This window comes from Microtus pennsylvanicus, chromosome 19 (assembly GCF_037038515.1).
Source record: "Microtus pennsylvanicus isolate mMicPen1 chromosome 19, mMicPen1.hap1, whole genome shotgun sequence".
Lineage (NCBI taxonomy): Eukaryota > Metazoa > Chordata > Mammalia > Rodentia > Cricetidae > Microtus > Microtus pennsylvanicus.
In genome coordinates, this window is record NC_134597.1 from 33,109,624 (window position 1) to 33,136,894 (window position 27,271).

Below are 27,271 nucleotides of genomic sequence, written 5' to 3' on the forward strand. Positions count from 1 at the left end.
TACTACGAGACACACACATCTCCCAACCCCCACACAAAGCTACTAACAATGATAATCCTATACTACTATTTCAAGATATAAGCTACAATAATGTCAACTTTTTTTCTCCTGGGAATTTAGTTTAGCCAATTAAGTACTCAGAGAATTTTCATAATTATTTGACAATGTTAAATGAGGTGTTATTTACTAAGTGAGTGCGGAAACTATGGACAACAGGTCCAGTGGAGCTCAGTTTAAAATAAAAACTTGCAAATTGTTACCCAAAAGAGAGACAAATATGACTCACTTATAATGTCAACTGGAAAATTATTAAAATTATGGTATTTTAAATCTAACTTTTTTTGAGGGGGTTATTTTGAGACAGGGTTTCTCTGTATAGCCTTGCCTTCCCTTAAACTCTCTCTGTACACCAGACTGTCCTCAAGCTCACAGGGATCTGCCTGCCTCTGCCCCCTGCTGGGATTAAAGGCGTGCGCCACCATGGCCAGGCTTAAATTGAACTCTTACACACTGCTGGTAGATGTATAAACTGGTACAATTAATTGGCAGCACTGATGGGAATATCTGTAAAACCAGAAGTAAGCATATGGTGTAGGTCTATAATTCTCTGCTAGGCATATAGCCAGTAAAAATATACACATATGTTCTTCAAAGGCATGCAACTAAAAATATACACCGCAGCAGCATCCAGAATAGCACCAAACTGTAAACTACCCAAATGCTTATTATATAGCAGATGGAAATCAAGTTACGGTTACACAATGGATACTACTCAGGAATGAATGACAGACACACAAACACCCAATAACACTGATGGATCTTACAATATTGAAAAAAGGAGTCGCACAAAAACAATCTAAACATTATATCCTACTGAAGTCAGGATGTTAGTTATCTTTGCAAGGAGAGCAATAAAGAGGGCATGCAGCAACCTTCTAAAAGGCTATAAACATTATGCTTATTAATCACAAGTGTATTCACTTGGTGAGTTTCAATTATCTGAACACATAAATAATATATATATACATATATAAAACTACCATTTATCTTTTTCTTAATTATCAAAGTAATATAGTATTCATTCTATCAGTTATACCACCTAATACTGTTGACCACTTAAATGTTTCAGGAAAGCATAGATAAAAATTTCCCCATAATTATGGCACTCAGAAATAACCCTTGTCATGTATGTGTGTGTGTATATGCATGTATATATGTATATATGCATGTATATATCCTAAGTTTATCTGTATATGCAGTATAAATACTTACTGAATGCATATAAAATAACCTTATGAAAGAATTCAAATAGCATTGTTATACTGTTAATATATTTTATATAGGTTATTTTAAAAGATTTATTTATTATGTATACAGTGTTCTGCCTGCATGTACACCTTCACTATAGGCCAGAAGAGGGCACTGAGACTCATTACAGATGGTTGTGAGCCATTATGTATTTGCTGGAAAATGAACTCGGGACCTCTGGAAGATCAGCCAGTGCTCTTAACCTCTGAGCCATCTCTCCAGCCCTAATATAGATCTTTAACATGAAGGTATTACACATGCAGCTTTAAGCAATTCAATATATTAGACACATTTCCATATCACTGTAGCTCTATTATGTAATTTTGACTCTTATATAACCACCTATGGATATATCAATCAATGCGCTCATCAAACCTTCTACTAGTGAGTGTTCAAGTCTATTTTCACTTTCCATCTTTACCATCCCTCTGGGGAGCAAACTTTCCTAGGTATCAACCTGTTCATTACTGTCAAATTACTTGCTCACACTAAATGAACAATCTCCCAAATTTTCATATTTTCACATCACCAAGAGGTAAATAAGCACGATCATAATCACAATCTACATGTGATCAATTCAAATTATTTTTTGTTCTTTTGGAAGGAAAGTTGTGATTTCTATCTTTTGAATTTGTAATCTCAGAAAACTGGTGATTGCCGGAGGTGGTAGCACAGGCCTTTAATCCTAGCACTTGGGAGGCAGAGTCAGGTGGATCACTGTGAGTTCGAGGCCAGCTTGGTCTACAAGAGCTAGTTCCAGGACAGACTACAAAGCTACAGAGAAACCCTGTCTCAAAAAAAAAAAAAAAAAAAAAAAAAAAAAAAAAAAGGAGAGAGAGAAAGAAAACTGGTGATGCTGAATATTTTTTGTTTATTTATGATTTATACCCATAAAAGTATCAAAAGGAATACTTCTAAAAGGAAAACAAACTGTCTTTGGGACTGGATGGCTCAATGATCTTCATCTTTGTGAATCTCTACTGTAAAGTACTGACAGCAAACTTGGCTACTGTGAAGCCAGTTTTTATGTTCCAACATTTTTGTTAGAACTTCTGGAGGACTCTTGCATCTGATGAAAATCGTTTAATGATGCAAACAGTGAACATTCTGAATTCGTATTTGTTTTTGAGATGGTCTCTTGTAGCACTCAAGTTGGCCTTGAACTTCCTACTTAGCTAAAGATATCCTTGAACTCCTAATGTGTGTCATAATGCCTGGCTTGTCCTCCACCCTTCAACCTCCCAAGACAGACTTTTCTGTGTAGCCCTGGCTATTTTTTAAAAATATTTATTTATTTATTATGTATACAATGTTCTGTCTGTGTGTATGCCTGCAGGCCAGGAGAGGGCACCAGACCTCATTACAGATGGTTGTGAGCCACCATGTGGTTGCTGGGAATTGAACTCAGGACCTTTGGAAGAGCAGGCAATGCTCTTAACCACTGAGCCATCTCTCCAGCCCCAAGCTCTGGCTATTTTTGAACTCAGAGATCCACCTGTCTCTGCCTTCATAGTGTTGGAATTAAGGGCATGTGCCACCACACCCAGCTTTGGTTTAAACTTTTAAAACAGAAGATTTCAAGCATACCCTACTTGTGCCAATTGGCACCATATCACATACATACCATGCCACTTTCCCTTGTAGACAGTTCCAAATGATCCAGATCCAATTCTTTGTCCCACTGTTATCTGTCCATCAGGAATCTCCCAATCATCACTTGAATCTCGTCTACCAAGTGTTTTCTCAAAAAATATAGTGCAAAAGTCAAGTCAAGGCAAATAAAAGAAAAACCTTATGTTCCATGCTAAATATATTGCTGCCTGACAGGTTAGGAAGAGATCAAGGTCTTTTTAAGAAAAGAAGAAAACAACAAAATGCCACCATGTTGAGGAAGCAAAAGTTACAATCAAGACTCAAAATAACAAAATTAAAATTAAGATGAGTCAATATTAGGACAGGAAAATACTTAAAAACAGAAATAACTGATGCTGGAGAGATGGTTCACAAGTTAGGAGCAGTGGCTGCTCTTCCATAGGACCTGAGTTTGTGTTCACAACCATTCCTAACTCCAGCCCCAGGGACCCTCTGCACTCTCCTGGCTTCCTTCAGCACTGGGCATGCAAATGTTGCACTTACACATTCAGTCACACACTCATATACATAAAATAATAAAATAGTAACTAAAAAATTAACAAAAATAACTTAGTACATGTTGAAATACATATTGTTATTCTTAAAATAAAAATAAAACAGTTTTTTTTATTTTAACTATTTGGAGGACTATAGAGGTAAAATAACAACTTTATATCCGTGGCTAGTTTTGACTTCAAATTCCTAAAAGTTTAAGTGAACAAGCTATGATAACTGTTGGTGCTAGATTTCCTTACATATCTTAACTGATTTGATCATCAAAAAAGAAATAAATAAATAAAAAGAAATCAACATACCAATTCCCTTGGTAAGGTAAAAGTAGGAGAAAGTTAATTTTCAAACGTGGGAGAATGTCATTTGGTAGATACTTGAATTCTGAGCCAGTTTTTAGAACATATATGCTTAATTATGCTTTCTGAATGCTTGTTTATACTTGTTCACCTTATTTTAGAAACAGAACAACATTGTTTTCCTTTCAAAATGACCTCTTAATTAGAAATGGGAACAAAAAAAATCAGTTTTGTGCAAATATACTTTATGTAAAAAAACTATTAACTCAAATTTATTTGACAGAAACTTTATATCACACAGGCCTATTTTATCTAAATGATAAAATTATATTTGGCTATGATTACAGGAAAATACATCACATATCCTTACCATTCGATTTCTGTCTTCTGAGGATGATGATGATTTCCTTTCCCGCTGAGGTCCTGGAGATTTTTGTAAGGCTTTCACATTAGTGAGTGAGCCAGGTAATGAGGCAGGAGGGGTGGCAGACAAACCTGTAGTTGACCCTAAATTAGAGGAAGGGGAAAATTATCCACATTAAGGAGGAGGAAGCATTAAGGAGGAGCAAGCACATTCACTTAACAGGGGAAGAAAGTGGGGGAGATCTAGACTTTAAAATGCAATGCATATTTAAATATTGGCCTTTTACAAAGGGTAGGCCAAAAGGGGCATTATTTGTGATTGGTACTGTAATTTCTTTTGGTTTTCTGGCCAATTTATGACCATTAAAATAGATAATAAACAAATCTAGAAAAACATAATCTTTAAACCAATGCACCATTTCTAAAATTTACTACCAGGTTCTTGTTCCTTTGACAAACAAATTGAAACATCAAAATCAATGCACAGGCATGGTACCCCACACCTTTAATCCTAGCACTTGGGAGGCAGAGGCAGGAGGATCTCTTTGAGTTCCAGGCCAGCCTGGTCTACATAGCAAATTCCAGGCCAGCCAGAGATACATAATACAGAGACCCTGTCTCAAAAAACGAAGAAAATAATTAACAAAATGAAAACAAAAAGCCAACAGAATCAATGTAAAACTCTACAAAACAAACAATTTTTAAAATTATTTCAATGGCCTCAATATTTCAAAAACATATAGTGGTCTTACTGTTAAAATGTTTCTTTTATATTAGCTCTAAGTTTATGTAAGATCTCAAACTGTAGCTCTATTATTTAATAGATGGTGAACAATGTCAGTGGTTCCTGGAATTTTTTCTATTAAATAAAAACTGTTACCTTTATTCCAAAGTTAATATAAACAAAGTTAAGTAGGCTTTCTTTTTTTTAAATTACTATTTTATTTGATTTTTTTGTTTTATTTTGTTTTGTTTGTGTGTGGGTGCTTTGACTATATGCATACCATTTGTCTGCTTGGTGCTAGTGGAGGACAAAAGAGGGTGTTAGATTCCTTTTGGTTGGGAACTGTCATGTGGGTGCTGGAAACCAAACCTGGGTCCTCTGGAAGAACAGCTAGTGCTCTTAACCTCTGAGTCATCTCTCCAGAGCCTGGCTTTCTTTCCTTTTAAAAATTATTTATTTATGTTTATTTTATGTGTATTGGTATTATCCTCGCATGTGTATCTATGTGGAATTAAAGACAGTGGTGAACTGCCATGTGGGTGCTGGGAACTGAACCTTGGTCCTCTGGAAGAGCAGCCAGTGCTCTTAACTACTGAGCCATCTCTCCAGTCCTGCGAAACAGGTGTTCAAGATTTTCTGAAAAATTTGGTATTATAAAGGTAAGCAAATAAACGCTACAGCATCCTAGTTGTATTTCAGATATATAGCAATATTTCATAAGGCAAGTGAGTTTTATAAGTAGTCTCAGTTAGCAGAAGTACATACGGTACATGGAACAGAGGAGTTTAGAGCAATGACTCCCCAGAGTGTATAGTGAATAGGTCTGAGATTTCCAGGCAGAATTTCTACACTCAGTAGCAAAAATCTCTAAGAAATTATAAAATATACTACTCTCAAGGGTAAAAAAGAGTCATGTTCTTTCAAATAGTAAGAACGCCAATGACAGAACTTAAATATTAAATATGGACAGATATTTTATACCCGTTACATCATATTATAGCACCATAAGAAAGTTCTATGATTGCATAAGCAATTTTCTAAAAGAAAATGGTGTCTGGAATTTCTCTTAAATAGAGCGCAATACATCTTATACAAACCACTGATAACTTCAAACATTATAAAGCACTAACAACTTGCCCATGCTTCATGCACAGTTCTTATTTATTGTATTACTCAGTTTTATGACATCACCGAGTACTGAATGACTTACATCACTGCATCTATGGAACAACTAAGTTGATGAAAAACTCTAAAGCATCATCATTATATTAAATATAGATCACTAAGTATATCAAGACAGTAAATATAATTGTAAAAAATATTTAAAATAAAATACCCAAATTTTATCTTAAAATTTAAAAAGTTAGTTTAACAATAAATTCAAATATGACGGTTAAAATAGGAGACTACAATTATATTACTAGCTTCTCTCACACGAGGGCATAATTTACCATATATGGATTCAATTTTTCTGAACTCATGTTCATCTATTAGTCAATATATATATATATATATATACACACACACACATACATATATATATATATCGCATATAAGGGGAAAAATAAAGAACAAAAAATTACTTATATTCTAAAATCTCAAATAACTGTCAGAAGTCTCATAAAAATCTCTTTGGCCTCAAACCTGCCGGGATGCTCCTCCTGCCTGTTTCTCAAGTGCTAAGGTTACAGATATGAGCCAATACGCCCAGCATAAAAACCTTTTCATGGGGGGGTTTCCATTTACATTTTTGTCTTCTTAAAATATATTAATATTATGTAATCGACGTTATCATTTAGTAGACTAAAGTAAAAAGAATCCTGCCCATGTCTCCCAGAATTTAAGAAGTTATCAAGACTCAACAGAAATAAGACAACAATAAGCAAGATGGAAATCCCAACTCAGAATGTTGTTGCTTTAGAAATGCATAATGGACAGTGTGTGTGAGAGCACATTCAGAGCATCGCAGCCAGGCCAAGCAGAAATTTAGTATTTCAAAACTCTCACACTTACAAACACACGCTGTGAGGGTGAGGCACAAACAGAATCTCTAGTTTATATTTAGTTTGCTTGGGTGAAAACAAGAAAGAAGAGCCCAACTACCTCTGAACACTGGGCCAGGCTCAAAATCAAACACTATTTCACTGGGGACAGAATGTAGGAGGGGGCTGGGAGTCCGGGATTGGTATTTCCGAAGACAGCGCATCAGCTGGTTCAAGGGGGCTGTTAGAAGAGAAAGAGAGGGGCAGGCAAACACAGGAAGACAGACACACAGAAGAAATGAAAGAAGTCATGGGGAATAAATTATATGAACTGAAGCCTGCTTCACAAAATAATTCTGGACTTTTTTTTTAAAAATCTGCTTATATTTTCATAAAAACCCCAATGAATTTTTTAAAAGTGACTCATAACAAGGATAAGAAATGCCACTTGATTTTAGGTACTATGCAGGCTGTTTACTAAGTTAACTGTGATGCTAACATGATGGAACATTTAAATGCTGGATGTATTGGGCAAAATTATCGCAGCCACAGCTATTAAGACATATGAAAGTCAAACTGGCAGCAACAATAACTGGCAGGCTCATGGAATAACAAACAACAAAAACTCTTAAATAACTATGTGATACAGTTAATACTAAGTACATAATTCATGCTTGTTATTTGATATCCTCACAGGCGGACAGCACCATAACAATATATGGCTAATATCGTATTTACTCAGTATAAAATATTGAGTCTGGGTTTGGACCTATTTTGAAGATAAGGAAGATCAGAGTGAAGAACCCGGCTCTAGGCATAATGTACAGCTAATATGGTCTTCCTTATAAGACAGAAGACCTCTCACAAGAAAACTTCAAGACAGTCTCGAATGCAATATATGGCGTACATTATTACAGAGTTTTCTTGTTTTGTTTTTTTGAGACAGTCTTGCTATGTAGACTTAGGCTAGTGTCAAACTCACATTCCTATAGCCTCAGCTAGAATCCCAGGCTTATGCTATATCACACTTGGCTCAAAAAACCATTTTCTTAAATAGTATTATCTTCACTAGAGGGGAGACTAGATGGAAATCCCATCTAGAATAACATTAAGAAATCCTAATGAAATTTCTCATGTGTATATTTTTTTTACTATACCAAAAGGATAACTGAATTTTTCCATTATGGGTTCATTCCATTAATTAAATGTACATTCTAAATAGTTTTAGAAAGTTGATGAGAAATGCTTGATGAAGTCTGACAAACTGAGATGATGTGGCAGGCAACCCCAAAGAGATTTACAATAATTTCATCTGATTATAAGCATCTCGAAGTATTTGGTGGAGGCCAAAAGAAATTTAGCAACTCCAGATTTGGAGGCAGCAGAAATTAAATAGTGTATTTTAAAATTGTAGATGGTACATTTAAGATTTTTTTTTATGTTGTCTCATTTTCTCTACATGTTATGAATAATTTTAAATTCTGCTAGCAGTAAATGGTAATTGCTACAAAAAAAACAAAACAAAAACCCATTTGATTTTCTCTACACATTTTTCTCTGTGTCTGTTTCATGAAAAAGAAGCAACTATAAAGGAGACAAGCAGCAAAGCAATTGCATTCTTGCCTTTAAAAAAATAAACTAAAATCACTACTTACCTCCATCACCACGAAACCCCTGGTCTCTAATCAAATCCTACAAACAAATAGTAAAATACATTTATTTAAAGCACACAGTAAAAAAGGAATAACAAATGAATTTTTCACTATGCATTAGCAGATGGGTTAATTCAAAACAATACCTGTCTTATAATTATTTCACAAAACAAAGGCTATGAAATTAGCTAGTGTACATGATAAACACTAAAGTTTGAAGCACTTGCCAGCCTAGCCCTATGTGAAAGGATTATTAGTTCCGATCAAATGCTGAAATCCATTTCAGGCCACTCAATGGCTTCATCAATTCTTAAAGAAAATTCTACTGGCACATATTAAGAGCCATAAAAATGTTCATACCCTTTGATCCTGTAATTCCACTTCTGGGAATTTTTCCTAAGGAAATAATTCAGAAGAAAAAATGATATGCACAAAGATGTTTAGTGCAGCATTATCCATCACACCAAAAACCAGAAATAATTATTTTCCTATGATAGGCATTTTGACATATTATGGTTATGATGTATCAATTTAATTAGTATGCAGTTACCAAAACAATTAAAAAACTTAAAATATGAAACATGTTACATATAATAAAAAATACAAAATCAAAAGTACATTTAATACTATCATAAAAATGTGGATGTACAACATTAAAAAGGAGGTGGGACTCAAAATAGCTCAAATAAGGATTTTGTTTAAATTGGTCTCTATTATTTAAAACACGGCTTTTACAACAATGTTGGTAGTAGGGGAAATTTCATATGTAATGAAATTTGGATCCTATTCCTTGGAACTTGGATTTGTTTACTGAGTGTAACTTAAGTGTGAGGGACTGAATGGGTCCAAATGTCTCTAAAAAGGTTATTTGCAAATAGGCATCATTTGCAATTAGACTTACTGAGTAAAAGAGTAAATTCTCTACTGGTATATTTCTATCATGTTCGATGTACTACACAAAACTTTCAACACTGTCTACAGAATAATTAATACTCAATTTCAAACAATGATCGAGGTGTTGGGGTTGTCTAGCTACTATTACATAAAAATCTTGGTGGTTTTAAGAGCTTACAAACACACTGTGAGATGCAGACACATGGAAAATAAATGACAGCTTAAGACTAAAAGAGAGATCAGTTTGTTGCCAATTCACTACCATTTAAGTGGTGGTGTTGACAAGACTTTTACTGACAGACATTAAGACCAAGATGATTTGGCAATCCTGATACTGGGCTTCCAGTCCCCATGTCTATAAGAACTGGTGACCATGATGTAAAAGAAATGGCACTAGGATTTTGGCATTGGCGAAGCAGCCGAAGAAATCTGAGGAATAGACTGGCATGAAAAAAAGCAAAGGGCTTCCTAGATAGAAGGACCCACCCCTTCTCTGTTTACCTACACTAGCTCTGAAACTTCGTATAGCTATGGTCGAATGTAGCTTTCTCCAGGCCCAACCTAAGCTCACACTTTTCAATCTCACTTGTGCTCTTAAAAGCTCCTTGAGAATCTATCTACTTATCTAAGTTAAATAGGGTACTCTAGTATTCTACAACTACTGTTTCAACTGTCCCCCTAATTTCTTCTAGTCCCTTGTCTCACATTCCTCTGATTCAGCATCACAAAAGAAACAAACTACTCAAGATTCTGGCAATACCTTTGCTATCTATGAACATTTGTACAGTAGCATCAGCTATAACTTCTAAAGTTATAGCTCTCTCTTTTCTTCCCTCTCCAAGGTATGATATAGCACAGGCTGGCCTCCAACTCCAGATCCTCTTGCCTCTACCTCCCAGTGCCAAGACTTCAGGTGTGCACCACAATGCCTGGCTGTCTTTTAAATTCCTTTTATGTACTCTGGTGGTTTGAATAAGAATGGCTCCCACAGGCTCATAGGTTTGAATGCTTAGTCACCAGGGGCTGTAATTGTTTGAAAGGATTAGGCTGGAGTAGGTCTGGCCTTGTTGAAGGAAGTATGTCACTGGAGGTGCACCTTGAGGTTTCAAAAGCCAATGCCAGACCCAGTCAGTCAGTCTGCCTGTATATCAGATGTAAAATTCAACTACTGCTTCAGAACCTGCGTGCATGCCACAATGCTCCCCACAATGAGGATAATGGGCCAAACCTCTGGAACTGTAAGTGAGCTCCCAATAAAATGCTTTCTTTGGTGAGAGTTGCTCTGGTTATGTGTCTTTGAATAAGACATGTACTGTATCCGCCCTTAAAACCCCCAACATATCAAGCGCTGAACATGGTGGTGCACATCTTAAGCCTAGCACTCAGGAGGCAGAAGCGGAGTTATCTCTGCATTTGAGACCAGACTGATTTACATAGAAGTTCCAGGCCAGCCAGGGCTACTTCTCAAACAAAATGAAGCAAAATAAGAAAAAAAAAATCAAATTAATACCAGCCCCAGGGTTTAAAAAAATGCCCTATTTCATGCAGTGTGTAGAAAAATTATCTACCTTTAATTTATTATAGTCCCTGCAAGACACCATTTTCAAGTTCAAAGAATTTTATCAAAAATTCTCTACTTACTACCTCAACCTCTTTTCATTAGGTTCTTTTTCTCAGTTATAAAATTTGCTGAAATCTTAGTTTCAAAACAACTGTTACTCAAGTATGAGTCAAGCTCCAGCTCTTTTGTCATTCCTATACAGTCAAGTTTCTCAAAACTGACGATCCATTTCCTCTCTTGCCTCCTCCTATTCTATTTATCTTTGAAATCAAAACAACTTAAAATTTTCTATTTAGTTGCTGATTTGTTTGAGCTATGATCTCTCACTGGCCTAGAACCTGTTATGTAGACTAGGCTGGCCACAAACTTAGAAAATCTGCTTCCTTTGAGTACTGGGATTAAGGTGAGCACCACCACACCTGCCCCCAAAGACTTAAAAATTAATGGTTGGCCTGAGGGACTGAGCCCAAGGCATACATGTTAGAGTGTGTCTGTTTGTGTGTGTGTGTGTACACACGAGCATGTGCCACAGTTTGTGTGGAAGTCAGAAGCCAACTTGCTGGAGTTAGGTCTCTCCCTCTACTGTAGGTACCTTTTTCCCGTTTCTTTTAAGACAGGGTTTGTTTGTATAGCTTGGCTGTCCTGGAACTAGGTCTGTAGACTATGTTGGCTTCTAACTCGCAGAGATTCATATGAGTTCTGGGATTAAAGGCATGTGTCACCACCACCTGGTATGTAGCAGGTATTTTTTATCGGCTGGAACATCTTATCAGTCACGTAGCTCCATGGTATTTGTTAAAAACAAAACTCATTTTAGTCCTTATCTCATTTGAATCTTAAGAGTAAGTGGCATCCTCTCCATCAGCAATTTTTAAAATAAGATTTATTTATTTTATGTATGAATATACACCTTTATGTCAGAAGCAGTCATCAGATACCACCAGAGATGGTTGTGAGACACAGTGTGGTTGCTGGGAATTGAACTCTGGACCTCTGGAAGAGCAGCCAGTGCTCTTAACTGCCTCCATCAGCATTTTTGAAGCCATTTGCTTGGTATCTGATGTACACTTGGAAAGAGCTCACAAAGGTTAACTGAGAAATGATCTCTGTTACAATGTTAAGATTCACCAGGATATGTTTTCTTTTTTTCTTCAGGTTTATATTTTCTACTCTTTCTAATTTATATATTCTTTGAGTAACATAATTTATACTCATGGCTCTGATTGACACAGACACACTGATTTTATTCAAGTTGTATCTCCACTGGAGGTCCTAATATTCCCACAGATATCCTAAAGCCTGGATAAAATACAAAACTGTAATTTTTCTATAAACCCTGTCCTGGTTTATAGCCAAGTATCTATATGCCAAAAAGTCAACTGTTATCTTCTGCTTCTCTTTAATCTTTCTCCTCTACTGATATATAGTAGATAAGTTCAAGAAAAGAAAGCCAGGTTTAAATGACTTAAATACATTTCAGTCATTTATTAGCTATATGATCATGGGTTGGTTTCTTAGACTCTTATAAAATGAATATCCTTCAGAATAAGATAAACACAATGTCTCTCATGAGGCTTGCAAAAGAAAACTTATATAAAGCAATTAGCAGAGTACCTCACACACAGTAAGTACTCAGCCATTTCCATGACTTCTAAGACCCCTACCACCATAGTCTCCTCTCCCTCAACTCATTTGCTCCTCTCTCACCATTAATGCTACTACTTGAGTTCAGACATTTATCATATTTTGACTGGAATACAGCAAAAGCCACACTGCTGACAGTTCTGCCCTTAACATATGCTACCCATTTGATCCACCTTCCTGACTACTACTAAAGATTTTTCTGAAATACTGAGATGATTTATCACACTCAAAATGTGTTTTTGGTCAGATGTGGTATACCACCATACTTATAAACCTACTACTCAAGACGATGAGGGAGGAAGCAAGTTCAAGACCACTTAGGGCTACACAGTGAGTTGTAGTCCCCTCCAAATGTGTTTCAGCACTCCTACCACTACTTAAGAGAAATATAAGATATCAATCAGTGTTGACATTTCGTACTTTCTCCTTCCATTATTTGTCAGCCCTCTCCTGAACCCTGAACTCCTAAGATATCAACTATTAATTCCTTTCAGGTAAAGGTAACTCTATAATCTTGTATGTATTATTTCCTTAACAAATACCTTAAAAAAATTCCCTATATAGTGTACTTAATAAATCCCTAGCCATTTACCTTCTACGGGATAGCTTCAAGGTCATCCCTTTACTGCTAAATATACCTACATCCAATCAGATAGAGTTCATCACACCCCTTCTGTAAACTAGCATATTTTTTGTAATTATTTGCATGTTTGATTCATGCAATAAACTGTGACATCATAGAGGGCAAAGATGGTGTGTTAATTCATCTTAAATCCCTAATTGCTGAGTCCAGAGCCAAAAGTCTTTTTTTCTCAGAGAAAAAGTGACTGAGCATGAATAAAAAATTTTAAGTTACTAAAAGCTTTCAAACAAGAGAATAGATGATAAAAATGTCATTAAAAAAATTATCCTAGGGGCTGGAGAGATGGCTCAGAGGTTAAGAGCACTGCCTGCTCTTCCAGAGGTCCTGAGTTCAATTCCCAACAACCACATGGTGGCTCACAGCCATCTAAAATGAAATCTGGTGCCCCTTCTGGTCAGCAAGCATACATACAGACAGAACACTGTATACATAATAAATAAATCTTAAAAAAAAAATTATCCTAGTGAGAGCACCAGGAAGGACATGAAGAAAAATTAATGCTAGGAATAAATGCAGTAAATTGTTCAAATAAAGGATCATGGAGTCAAATGGACACACATAAAGAGGAAAATGGACTATGTTACTTATGGCAGTTATGAAAAGGATGAAAGAGTAAGATACGAAGTGAGTCTTCAAATAGCTAAGCCCAAGAATCCAGGAGGTCAATCACAATCAGAAAAAAAAGGAAAAAAAGATGTTTGTTTTCAAATACATATGATGATTACAAGCTTGAGCACACCAAGAATACCCCTAATCTACAAATATCCTTTGACATTTTATTTCCCAAGCTCCTTATTCTCTATCTTCCTCTCCTACTTCTCACTTCTTCTGTATTTAGGTCAACATATAGACAAGATGGCCTTAGTTAAGAATGGTACTAGGAAAAAGCCACTTAAGTTAACTTACTCTCCTAAATATACAGGGGGGAAAACATAATAAAAAGTAAGAAGAAAGTCTGATTTTAGAATTCTTTACTCGTGATTTATTGTGATAATTAAATTAAATTTCTAACAAGGTATTTCAGTTACTAAAATTTAAGTTATAGTTCCAACTATATGATTTAAAATATGAATGTAGAATTGCTTTTGTTGGTTATAATGCCAAACTCATGACAAAACAAATAAATTCTTAATGTCATTTTTATAACACAATAATAATTGTACAAAAATCTTAAGAGAGGACTTCATAAATTCACAAAAGTGCTTCTAATAATTCTCATATTCAAATCATTTTATTTTAAAACTTTTTCAGAGATTGTGTTAGAAAAAAATGAAGATAACTAACTTGGCAATAGTGATGTATTTAATATTGTCATAGAAGATGACAGGGTTTCTGAATCTATAATTCATATAAACCTAGCATTTAAATGATAAATGAAAGGTGGCATTTATTTCCAATCTGTACTAAAAATATAACAGAAAAACAAAGAAATACACCTGAATTGTGTAGTTCTAGTAATGCTAGTACTTACATCAATATTGACAGGTTCGATTGTGTTTATATGAACATTGGGAGCTGAAGAGGACCGGTCTCGCTGCCCAAACTGATTTCGATGATCTTCATCTGCTGGTCGAAAGGGCTGTGGAATTGGAATGGATTTTGAAGGAGATGGACTGGTGAGGATTTGGGGCCTGAAAAAATCAAGTCATTGGAAAGTAAGATTTGGAGCAACTGTATAAACAATAACTTACAATAAAAGTTATAAGATCTATATATTTAATATAATCTTTAAATATTTAAATTCCACTAGTAATGGTTTAAAAAAGTACTAGTTTAAAAAACTAACTACAACTAATACTGCTAAAGCTTTGCTCAAAAAGCAATCCTCCCAGGGACTATCAATGATGTAAGAACAATGATTCTGATCCAGAAAACTTCAGAGGAATTTGTAAATGGTAGCTCTTATCCTTTAAAGTTATACATAGAAGTAAAATGCTCCAAGCAGAGACTAACTGAATAAAATATGCTGTGTTTATATACTATTTCTCATAATCTGAAGTTACTCAAATGAAAAATTTAAGGAAATACTTAAGAAGTTACAAAGTTTCAAGAATATACCTGCATGTTTCAGGACCCCAAAGACATAACTGCTGCTTAATACCAGTGTTGAATGAAATTTCTACAATATCATAATAAAGATCATTTCTAAAATTTCAGAAGGTAATATGAATAGTACCACTTATATTTCATATTCAAAATGGTTTTTCAAGTCTAACTATTAACACCAGAGACAAAAAAGTCATGTAGTATTAAACACTGAAGCAAATATTAAAACAAAAAAATTTGGATGTGTGGTTTGGAGGTACACAGGGAAGCCAAGACTGGTGTCAGCTGTCTTCCCTTTTTTTTGAGACAAAGTCTTTTTTCATTGAATCCAGAACCTACAATTGGTTAGACTGGTTGGCCAACAACCCCCTGCAAATCTTCCTGTCTCTGTCTTCTTAGCACTGGGGTCACAGGTTTAGACAGCCACAGCCTGGCTTTCTATGTGGGCAATAGGAATCCAAACTCAAGTCCTCAAGCTTGCATGGCAGGCATTTTAGCTACTGAGCCCTCTTACCAGCCATAAAATTATTTTGATTAAAATACTCTAGTAGGCTACAGAGTGACCTATTTTTTTCCCCTCTTTTGGCCATAGATAATAGAATCATGGCTGCTGGCCTAAAAGAGCCTGGCAGGAAGCACATGAGAATTTGAAACTAGAGTATAAATAGTTATAAAGATTCTCAGGAGTACGGAAGTGACTACTACTTGGGAGAGGATAGAATGAAGCTCTGACTAAATTTCAACTGGACCATGGATGGCCCAACAAAGACCACACTCTTCACATACTGGTCACCATTTTACGCTCTATTATAAAAACTAACCAGCTTTATTTAAACATTATTAGACTAGAAAGATAATGTTAAAATAACAAAAAGACGGTCAACAAGGGGAATTAGAAAAGAATGATAAGAAAATAGAAAAGGAGGAGCCAGTGAAATCACTCAGTGGATAAAAAGTGCTTGTTACCAATTGACACGAATTGATCCCTGGGACCTATAATGTGGAAGGAAACCTAATTCCTCACAGCTGTCTTCTGACTTCCACACATGTGCCTCAGCGTGCGCATATACACCCACACATATTAATCTAATAAATTTTTAAGAAAAAAGTAGGGCTGGAGAGATGGCTCAGAGGTTAAGAGTAAAGGCTATTCTTCCAGAGGTTCTGAGTTCAATTCCCAGCAACCACATATTGGCTTACAACCATCTATATGAGATATGATGCCCTTTCTGGCCTAAACACTGTATACCTAACAAATAAATCTGCCACAAACCCTTTTAAAATTAAAAATTAAAATTAAACAGAATTCTACACTCTTTAGAAAACTACTAATAGTTTAGATTTCAGTTTTAGGTTAGACTATGTAAAATTTTTGAAGCAAAGTGACTGTTTTGTTTACTGATATACAAAAAGGAAGTAATCTGTTACATGTATTCAAAACTGAGCAATATATTAACTTTTCAAAATTCCTTGTTATACCCATACTTGTTTCAGGACTATTATAATTAATTTTTTTCATATGATGCCTACCCTTGATTGTCAACTTGACTGTATCTGTAATTAACTAAAACCCAAGCATCTGGACATACCTGTGTGGGATTGTTTTCTTAATTAAACTATTTGAAGTATGAAGATCCACTTTTAATCTGGATCTTTGAGGTAGGAAGATCCACCTTTAATCTGGGTCACACCTTCTGCTGCCAGCCTATATAAAAGGACACAGAAGGAGGAGGCCTGCTTGCTCTTTGACTGCTTGCTTGCTCCTGCTCATTAGTAAGTATATTCCTTCACTGGCATTAGAACCTACTTCTTCAGGATTCAGAAGTCATATATTGAAGACCAGCTGAGACATCTAGACTGAACAACCACTTGATTGTTGGACCTTCCACGAGTAGACAGCCAATGTTGGACTAGCTGGACCACAGCCTGTAAGGCATTCTAATAAATACACATACACACACACACACACACACACACACGTTAAATTCCATCTATATAAACATATCTACATACACACACATACACAGAGTTCATTTTATAAGTTCTGTTCCCCTAGAGAACCCAAATACATTTGGTTTCTACCTTTACAAAAGTAATTTTACACACTAACATAAAAGCATTATGAAATTAACTTGTAGAGAAGTTTGCAGAATCCATCTCACTCTAGTTAAGACAAAAACGCATGTGGCAGAGGCAATTTTAAAACAGCATTCCTTTACTGAAAGACAAACTCTTTTGTTACCATTATGACCCATTCAGAGAGGACAAGCTAATATAACAATATTCTACAACTCTGATCACAAAACTGGGATCTGCCATTAGAAAAGCATCACAGATCTATAGACTCTGTTTGGAGAAATTGCCATAGTCAAGAGAGTAATTAAAATCCCAAACAACATTATTTTGTTTCAATTGTCTACAAAAACATACAACTAATAATAGACCCAACAGATATAACTGTTACAATCTGATTAAATTACATAGTGGTTGCATTTACAAGTGACATACAAAGATAATATACTCACTATTTAAATAGAATTCTGCTTTATATTTAAAACTTATAATTATTGCATGTGTGTTTGCAGGTGACTACAGGCCATGGTGCACACACAGAGGCAAGAGGAATTTTTTTTTTGCCAATTCTCTTCCTACTTTTGAGGCAAGATCTCCTGTTACTAGTTCTGTGTTGTGTAGACTTCTGCTGATGTTCTTGCTTCTAGCTCCATTCTGCTGTAAGAGCGTTGGGAATACCACCATATTTGGGCTTTGTCAATTTTACATTGTCATGCTTTTATGGCAAGTACTTTTACCTATTGAGGAGTCATCTTACCTCACATAAATCCCCAACACCCCCCCCCCCCCGTGATACTGTATGCATGCCAGAACCCAAAAGAGGCCATTAGATGGCTTTATTGCTCTCTGCCTTATTTTTTGATTTAGAACTTGAACCCTTTCAACTAGATTGCAAGCCATCCAGTCCCATCAATCCTCCTGTCTCTACCCACTTTGCTGCTAGCATTGCAGGTGTGCATGGAACCATGCGTGGGCTGTTATGACGGTAATAGGATCTGAATTCTGGTCTTCATTCTTGCACAGCTTAACTGCTGAGCTAACTCTCCAGCCTCCATCCCTACCTTTTTGAAAGATGGTCTCATATGTCTTAGGCTGACTAACACTTCCTGAAGATGATAATGAACTTCTGATTCTCCTCCTCCTATCCCCAAGTGCTGAGATTATAGCAACAAGCATGTCTAGTATATGTGGTGCTGAGAATAAAATCCAAAGCTTCATACGTACATGTTAGGCAAAGGCTCTACTGACTGAGCTACATACCTATTCTCTAATTTCTTTTAGAGGCTAGGTCTTGCTCTAGCCTAGGCTGATCTCAAATTCATGGTAATCCTCCTGCCTTAGCCTCCCAAGTACTGATATTATAGTAATGAGCCATTACTCTTGGAAATATAATTTATTTTGATATTTTTTTTTGACCTGTGAGACCTTAGGAAGGGTAGCTTCAAAAACCTATACTGCAGTATAGTGGTATATTATTTGTGTTTTAATAAATAAAGCTTGCCTGAAGATTAGCCACACTAGTCAGTCATACAAGCCAGGTGGTGGTGGTACATGCCATTAATCCCAGAACTGGGGAAAAATATAAAATGGAGGAGATAGGGCTCACTCTCAGTCTCAATCTGAGAATTTGTGGAGGCACGATTACCCATTTTTGGTCTGAGGTAGAAGTAAGAGCCAGTGGCTGGCTGCTTTGCTTTTCTCATCTTCAGGTTGAACCCCAATATCTGTCTCTGGGTTTTTATTATTTCATGTTACAATTGGTGCCCAATGTTTGGCGTATGAATTCATAAAAAAGCTTTTTGCCTGTGGCTTTACAGCCATTAGCATAGGCCAGAGCTACACACAACTGGAGTCACTGCCCTACTGACTAGGTTTTTTCCCCCCTCTCTCCTGGCATGTTCTCCATGAACCCCTTTCTCGGGCTGTAACCAAATTAGGTAAATGCCTTGAAAACTAGTCAGGCAGTTACTGATCTACAAAGTAGCAATAAGCCACACATCTTCAAAAAGATCATAGGCAGATTTGGAAAGATAATTAGAAATTAAAGGGAAGAATTAGTTAAAAGAGGTTTTTTTTTTAAACCACATTAAAAATGGGAAAAACCATTATAATGGGGGGATTTGGGTCTCTGTATAATATGTCTGCTGGACAGTTTGAAAATGAAATGATTAAATGAGGATAACTAATTTAGATGGGATTTATATAATATCAGTTGTAAACATTATCAGCATTATCATTTTTGTTGTATAACTAAAAAAGTTGGTTAATCTGAGGTACAGGCCTTAGAAAAACTTAATAAAACACATCACAGAGATATTCAAGTACAGGCAGGAATTTAATGGGGGAACAAGTTCAGTGTTGCATTATAAGACTATAAGAATAGAGAGGAACAATGGAGTAAAGCTAGGGGTATGGAAATCCCCAAAATCAAATTCTTAGAAAAGGAAATTATGCTACTATAGAAAGGCAATCTGTATATGACTACACCCTGGATTTATGCCACACAGCAGCTTTAAATGTTTGGGACAAGAACTGGAGAAATAGGAAAAAAACCTGCGTTATAGTTACTAAAGTTATAAAGGGCCCAAACAAAACCTTCATGGAGTTCTTAGAAAGATTGACATCAGCAGTAAAGAGAATGATACCAAACTCAGAAGCTAAACTAATAATAATTGAATTTTTGGCTTTTAAAAATGCTAATTCTCAAAGCAAAAGGATAATTAGGCCATTAATAGCAAGATAGCCCCTTTTAGGAATGGATTCAAGATACAATTAACATTGACTCTTATGACCATGATGGTACTTGGATAGGAGAGGCAATTTCCAGAGGTTTGCAGAAAATCTGAACTGGTCAAGTGTTACAATTGTGGCATCCAAGGTCACCTTAAAAAGGATTGTAGACAAGGCATTCCTAGAAACATGTTTTTGGTAAGCATTCATAACGCCCTTCCCTTCTGGATTATGCAGGTGTGGTAAGACAGGCACTGGACTAATGGAAGTAGATCAAGAAGGGAAGAAGGGATTTCCAAGGTAATCAGTTCAGGGAAACTCCATGAAGGGCCTCTTGCAGGTCTCTGTGCCAAATCCAGTTTCCTACTATCTAGAGGAAACTCCTTCCAGAGCAATTAAAGACTAGACAAACCTCCCGCTTCTATCTCAGTTCTTTCATCTGAAGTTTCTTTGGTTTTGAGGATCCCCTCTCCAGGAACCTTAGCTGACTTTGTAGGAGCAGGCTCCTGCAGATATTAATGGTCATACAGGGTACTAAGTAATTCTAGAAACAGTTTCATCTACCTTCCTTTACATGATTTCAGGTTTGAGTCTCTAGTTTTCTGCAGTGACCTTTGAAGTCTCCATAGGAGGATAAGGCCCTACAAATTCATCAAAGACTATGATAACATCACTAAGCTAAAAAACATCACATAAAGATCAGCCTTCAACTAAAAACTGCTCAGAACAATTTTGAGGTGATTAGCTGAGATGATCCAGCCAAATTGCTGTAGCCAGAACTTGAGATATGCCCTGCACTTTTCCATTACGTAGAAACTGGACAACAAATGATACAGCTAATTCTCCTAAGACTTGACAATTAACTCCAATTTTTCTTTTCAGGAACCCCTAAAGGTTCCAGACAGCAGAAAGTAAATTTAAGGATGACGCCCACATTCCCAAGAGGTGGGGTGGGTGGTTTTTGGTTGTTTAATGGGTTATGGATATTTCTCACTGTTTATGGGGTTGGTTACAAGTTGTTATTGGTTGGTAATGTTCAGGAAAAAACATAAATGTAGATTCAAGGGTCTTGTTTTGAAAAGAGAAAAGGAGGATATAGATATGATAAGATGAAAGGGTAGATTATTGACTCTATTCTGAAAAGAAAAAACAGGAGGATATAGATATAAGATAAAAAGGTAGATTGTTGAATCTACCTTTAATGCAACTACTAGTTTTAAATGCTTTACATTGGATTGGATTTTTGTATATCATATACAAATTTTGTATATTGATACAATTTTGAGATTAATTTTGTTAGAACATACTATATATACATTTCTACAGTTCAAGGTTTCAAGGTATTGTACCTATACAACTCATTTAACAATGTAATGCAAATTTCTAGTCCTTGAAAATTATTAATACCAACTAAGGATAATAAGGAAATACAGGTTAGTAATTAATCACCTAGTATAATCGAACTTGTAGGTATGTTTTCAAGGTCAAACAAAGATATATTTTAGATAACCAGGTCATCTTCAAACACTTCAGAGATCTACAGAATATGGCATTTAAGATGTTCTAATAACATAACCTTTTTTTTTAAATGACCATGAGACATGTTTGCTCCTGGTAGCACCAATCTACTTCAGAGAAGATAATGGAAATTGAAGAAACTCCACATGCAGTTTACTTTCTTTGTGGCAAAGTAAGTCACTGGGTAAGAAAATGCCCTTGCCTTTACTGCTGACAGTATGCTGTTGTAATTGGACAAGCAGGAACAAAAAAGACTGACAAACATTGTCTAGACAAGGAGGGACAGCCTTTCAGAATATCTTGCTTCACAGAAAAGTCTGTTGAACATGCTAGGTCTGCAGGCCGAAGATGGATGCCCCACCATTGCAGAGAAACGTTGGGTGACTGTCCAGGCAGTCAGCTGTTTCTGTTATTTCTCACATTTTTTTGGAAGTTGCTTGCGTGCACTTCTTGCTTACTCAGCTAATATTATTTCCTTCTTGGGTCTCTGAGGGAGGTGAAGACTGGATAGTTATAGTTTTCCTTGCTTACCTGATGCAGAAAACAACTTATGATAGAGAATAAACTATGTACAAGACTTTGGACTCACCAAGATAGGATAGATATGGAGTCTTTTCTCTGAATTTGTCAAATGCAAATGGACTAGACATTGCTGATGTATTTACTGCCTGTATATACTGTATATAGTCATTGTACTTATTGTATATAGTTTTTCTTATGTTATAGCCTTCTTCTTACTTTAGACAAAAAAAGGGAAATTAGTGGTATAGTATTTGTGTGTTAATAAGTAAAGCTAACCTGAAGATCAGTGCAAAGCAGCCACAGTAGTCAGCCATATAGGCTGTTTTGGTTTTCAAGGTAATAATTTACTGTGTAGATGAGGCCAGCCTCCAACTCACAGAGATCTGCCTGCTTTTGCCTCATTGGTGCCAAGATTAAAGGCATAACCACCATACTATGTTTTTAATCCCATTCTGAACCAAATGCATGTAAACGCTTGAATATTGTGATAAAATAACATTATTGAGTGAAAATATCCATTTTTTTAAAGATTTATTTATTTATTATGTACAGTGTTCAGCCTCCATGCCTGCAGGCCAGAAGAGGGCACCAGATCTCATTACAGATAGTTGTGAGCCACCATGTGGTTGCTGGGAATTGAACTCAAGACCTCTGGAAGAGCAGTCAGTGCTCTTAAACTCTGAGCCATCTCTCCAGCCTCAAATATCCATAATTTAACAGTTCTAGTGTTGAAAAGGTTTACAATTACCCAAAAGATCCAAAGGAAGGCAGTTCAAATAGCATGTCATTAAACAGTAGGAAGCAAATCATACCCAATAGAGTCTGAAGGGGGTGCGGAAGGGGATCCAGATGTAAGAGCAGTCTCTGCTAAGGAGGCCTCCTCCTGTGGTACTGGGTGATGCTCAAAGAACTTGGAGACAAACAGCAAACTGTGAGGCAAAAACAAAACAAAACAAAACAAACCTAACTTGTGCAAAACCCAGAAGCTTCAATACACGAGAACACAGAGGTAATGGAAAAATGTGAGATCAAGTTTTACTTGTGCCAACAACTGTTAAAATTCAATTAAGTATTTTTTCTGAAGATTTTTTTTTTTAAAATTACATTGTACTTTCTAGGGTAGCTCATATCTAAAACTAATTGTTCTTTTCTATAACTGACCAACTGTCAATTTCTATATATTACAGGGGGAAATCATACTGTGTGGTTTAAAGACTAAAAGAAAATATCTAGTGGTAAAATTAGATTACCCTTTTTGGTTTTTTGTATGTTTGTTTTCTGAGATGGATTCATTGTGTAGCCCTGGAACTCACTGTGTAGATCAAACTGGCCTTGAACTTACAGAGATCCATCTGCATCTGCCTACTGAGTAGCTAAGTTGGATACATCATTATAATTTACTTAAAAGTCAAGTTCTATTTCAGCAGCAACAAAAGGAATTATAGAAAAGATTACAATAGACTACATCTAGTCTATTAGACATACTATAAAGTAAAAAGGAATTTTAGAAAGAAACAAATGTACATAATTATTCCTTTAAAGAAAGGGAAAAGGGCTAGACGTGAAACAGACATGGGTGAGGTGAAGAATATTAATGTAACTGTTAAAATGGACCACAGAATCAGACTCATTGTTAAAAAATGCAACAGTCAACTTAACTGAAACACTATTCTCTATCAACCCCAAACTATATAAAAGTGATTTCTCCTCCCCCCACCACCATTTTGTTTTTTTCGAGGCAGGGTTTCTCTGTCCCTAGCTATCCTGGAGCTAGCTCTTGTAGACCAGCCTGGTCTCTACCTCACAGAGATCTGCCTGCCTCTGCCTCCTGAGTGCTGAGATTAAAGGCGTGCGCCACCACCGCCTGGCTAAAAAGGGTTTCTAAAGAGAGCATGATATGTAAACTTCATGTGCAGCAGATCCAGTATTCTTGTATTTGGGAGAGGAGAGTCACCTGCACTACTTTCTGATCAGACTTTAAACATCCTGTAACAAATGCAATGGGCAAACCCCCTCACTGACTTCCAAGGTATACTAGTTTCAAATTATGAAAATTTAACTATAAAGTAGTAGCAAAGAGGTTCTTTGTGGATTACTTACTCAAGTTGGTCATAATTAACACACATCAGTGGAACCTCTGTACTACAACGCTGGTGAAACTTATAGCCACATGTTTGACAGCGGAAACCCTGGAAAAGCAGCTTTCGACAAAAGTCACAAAATGCTAAGGTGAAAAAAGTTTTCCGTACCTGCAAAGTGAAAAATCATAAAAGGTTTTAAATACTTGCAATGCACCCTCTTACTCAAAATAATTTTTAAATAATTTATATCATAAAAATTGCATACCAGAATATAATGTTAAAAACCAGGGATCTGAAATACTATTTTATCCTTAGATCCAACTTAAAACTCAGAAATCAAGACAATACAACAAATAAAAGAATTGAGCCTCCTGGTGTGTTATCTCTCCAAGGTCAACAAGCAACATTTAAAGGAACTCATGTATGAAATTCTCAGAAAAATTTAAAAATTGAATTAAAAAGAATAAATGAGCTCAAGCTTAACCACATAAAAAAAGTAAAAAGAGGAATACAAACCAAAAAGGTATCATTTAATTACCACATAAAGGGGGAAGGTAAAAAAAAAATAGCTGCTAGTGTTAATAGTCTAAGAAACAAAGATATACTTATTTAAACTTTCACAGTTATCAAACAGAACAACAAAATGGAAGAGAGGAGAAAGAGAGGGTTATAATGCTGCAAATGAGCTAATCCTAATAGAATCAGCAACCAGCATACGGTAAAGTTGACAAAGCAAGAAATCCTGGCTAAAAAATATTTAGTAACATAAAAACAATTACCCAAGAGCTCAAAACAGAAACTATTAAAAATCATCAGTGGCTCCATGAAATCTACACTGTAATTTTATTAAGGGGATTATTTTATCTGACCTCAGAATTATGAACTGAATTGTTTGTAATAAGGAGATATTATAGTTGAATTCAGCAACTTTTAATTTAAAATTTAGCTCTGAGATTTCAATAGAAAGAAAGGAAACTTCTCCCCTCAACTTTAACATATTTTTTTAAGACACCTCTGGAATAATGTCTGATGTGGACTTATTTTTAGTCTATGCTTTCAGATGAACTTCTTCATGTAACAAACTAAATAAATGTTCAAAAATCTTGAAAAATAACCAGTGACTTTTAATGTTCACCAGGGATCAAAGAAACTGCACTATATTAAGGGGATTTTTTTCTTCCTAAAGGGAGAAATTATATAAAGTATATATGTGCTGTATAGTAAACAGAAAAATATGTAACAAAAAATCTCTTAACAATAGTTATTTCAGAATGTTGATAGTAAGGAAGACTTTATTCTTTGTTGTATAATTTCAATCATCTTGGTTCGTTTTTTAAAGCCACAATCAATAAGTAATAAATTAATTTTATATCACGATCCAGTATATATGAATATATAACAGTACTTACCTCAAACATAACTCGGGATTTTTATATACTTTATTATGTATAATGATACAGTTCATGATACATTTTATTTTAACACCAAATTACTTTTCTTTCTGTTAAATTGGTTTTGGTGACAGAAGTTGGTCTTGAACTTTCAGCCAGCCTCTTGCTTCTGCCTCCCAAGTACCAGGATTCCAGGTATGGAAAATTACATCTGCTATGAAACTTTATTTTCCTTTTTGAGACAGGGACTTACTATTTGGACCAGGCTGTCCCTGAATTCCCAGTGGTCTACCTGTCTTAGCCTCCCAGTGCTAGGATTAAGGGTGTGTGCCACCAGACCCAGCTCAAAACTCTTTTTTAAAAAATTTATTTAATGAACAGTTAAAAAAAATATAGACACATAACCCACTCTGGCCTTTCAAAAATCTTTATATAGTGAGGTCTGTTTCCTTTCGTTTCCTTGTCACCTGAGAAAGCATGTGAAAAAAGCAAAAGTTTGTTTCTAGTTTTCCTCCTTTTCCATTTGTCTGTGATTATACAGAAGTGAAAAATACCGCCTTTGATATTCATTTAGATAGCAAATAATTGCCAAACTAAGCATCTTTAGTACTGCTTACCATTACTTCACACATACGTACAGGCACAAATCTGACCTTTTAGCCAGCCATCTAAATTTTTACTCACTAACAGTCTGCTGTGTCATGAATTTCTAATATCCTTCATTTTTCATTTGCTTACCTAGTGCTTTCTTTCTGCTACTTATACATAGTTGTACTATGTATTATACTATTTATACTATGTTAATCTGGTTGATTTTATATACACATACATACATACTACACATACACACGTGTGTGTGTGTGTGTGTGTGTGTGTGTGTGTGTGTGTGTGTGGAATAAAGAGAGCAGAACATACAAAGGGGTAAAAACTAGTGGGTATGCATTTGAGTATGAATTTAAAGCAAACTACATGTCTGCAAAGATACTTTTGTGAATAAAGGTTGACCTAGAAAGGTCTATTATTCCTTCTGGGCCATTGCTTATGCTCAGTCTAGAATCTAAGCTCTTCTAAAGATGTATGGTAAATGGGAGGTGGTTGATTAGGAGGCTGTTGCATGCTGGTAAGAAGCTTAAGCTAGGTTTTACAAAATTTGCAAAAAACCCCCCCCAAAAAACAAAAACCCACAAGGCAAAGTCTCAAGAAGAACTCAATACCAGTTCAACTACTCTAATTCCCCATCCTTTACCTTACCCTTCTGAAATGTATGTTGAGATACAGACAGTCTAACCTGGTAAAAAGTATTTTATAAATATAAAAAATTATTTTTTATTAATAGAGGAAAGATACCAGATTTGACTTTTATAGGCTACTAGGCAATCATTATAAGAATAAAGCTAGGTGTACTCAAAAAGATTAACATTCAAGGCCTACTGATTAGGAAATTAAAAATGAGGACTATCATACAGCATGGACCCCAGTTTTCTTTTAAGAAAAAGAGAAGAATGGGAAGTAGTGAAGAGAAAAACAAGTAAGCTTTGGGCTGACCACCATGCATTTTTGAACACAGAAAACCATACAATTACCTTTTCATCTATACAAATGCTGACCTCTAGAAATTTTCACTTTACTAGATAGACTTTTACATTAGTGTGTTTTTTAATTACTTGTTTTTATTTTATGTACATTGGTATTCTGCCT

The 27,271-nt window shown here is 35.6% G+C and overlaps 1 protein-coding gene across 6 annotated transcripts in view; it reads right to left on the reverse strand.

Moving 5' to 3' along the window:
• Positions 1-27,271, reverse strand: part of Braf (B-Raf proto-oncogene, serine/threonine kinase) — a 122,471-nt gene that overhangs the window by 38,197 nt on the left and 57,003 nt on the right. For 2 of the 6 annotated variants that reach the window (XM_075953741.1, XM_075953742.1), the window contains exons 6-12: positions 24,202-24,350; positions 22,914-23,030; positions 14,684-14,843; positions 8,474-8,510; positions 6,940-7,059; positions 4,120-4,256; positions 2,933-3,050 (exon numbers count right to left, since the gene is read on the reverse strand). In XM_075953741.1, coding sequence (XP_075809856.1) covers positions 2,933-3,050; positions 4,120-4,256; positions 6,940-7,059; positions 8,474-8,510; positions 14,684-14,843; positions 22,914-23,030; positions 24,202-24,350 — 838 coding nt within the window. Of the gene's footprint in view, positions 1-2,932; positions 3,051-4,119; positions 4,257-6,939; positions 7,060-8,473; positions 8,511-8,830; positions 8,867-14,683; positions 14,844-22,913; positions 23,031-24,201; positions 24,351-27,271 lie in introns of all 6 variants that reach the window. The other 4 variants (XM_075953739.1, XM_075953740.1, XM_075953743.1 and 1 more) reach the window with 3 other exon arrangements.